The 422-nt window shown below is 53.8% G+C and overlaps 1 protein-coding gene across 1 annotated transcript in view; it reads left to right on the top strand.

The window, feature by feature from the left end:
• Nucleotides 1-95: 95 nt before the first annotated feature.
• LOC106820326 (afadin-like) overlaps nucleotides 96-422 on the top strand; it is a gene marked incomplete at both ends in the record, with an annotated part of 1,951 nt that continues 1,624 nt past the window's right edge. Inside the window, one exon of the mRNA XM_014824851.1 lies at nucleotides 96-274. Within this exon, the coding sequence (XP_014680337.1) occupies nucleotides 96-274 (179 nt within the window). The remainder of the gene's footprint in view (nucleotides 275-422) is intronic.

Raw genomic sequence — 422 nt, 5'->3', positions numbered from 1 at the left:
GATACTGACCACTACTTCCCTTGATACTGACCACCTCTCGCCTCGATACTGACCACTACTCCCCTTGATACTGACCACCTCTCACCTGCTCTCAGCGCTACATGAAGAGGAGCATGACGGATCCTACGGGTCAGCAGATCCGGGCGCCGGACCGGCCAGACGGTCAGCCAAACTACGAGACGACGTTTGACGTGGATGGTCAGATCGAGACGTCCGTGTCAACGTCCAACCTTGCGCGCGTCGACAACATGAGTGACATCTCCAGCATCCGCGGGTGAGTGTGTGCGGTGATGGCTTCATCTATGTGTCTCTGTCTCCCTTCCTCTCGCGCTATCTATCTACATGTTGTGTGTCTCTCTCTCTCTATGTTTTATATACTCTCTGTCTCTCTCTCTCTCTCTCTCTCTCTCTCTCTCTCTCTC

The sequence above is a fragment of the Priapulus caudatus genome, unplaced genomic scaffold, assembly GCF_000485595.1.
Source record: "Priapulus caudatus unplaced genomic scaffold, Priapulus_caudatus-5.0.1 Scaffold10898, whole genome shotgun sequence".
Lineage (NCBI taxonomy): Eukaryota > Metazoa > Priapulida > Priapulimorpha > Priapulimorphida > Priapulidae > Priapulus > Priapulus caudatus.
This window is presented reverse-complemented; position numbering and strand designations above follow the sequence as displayed.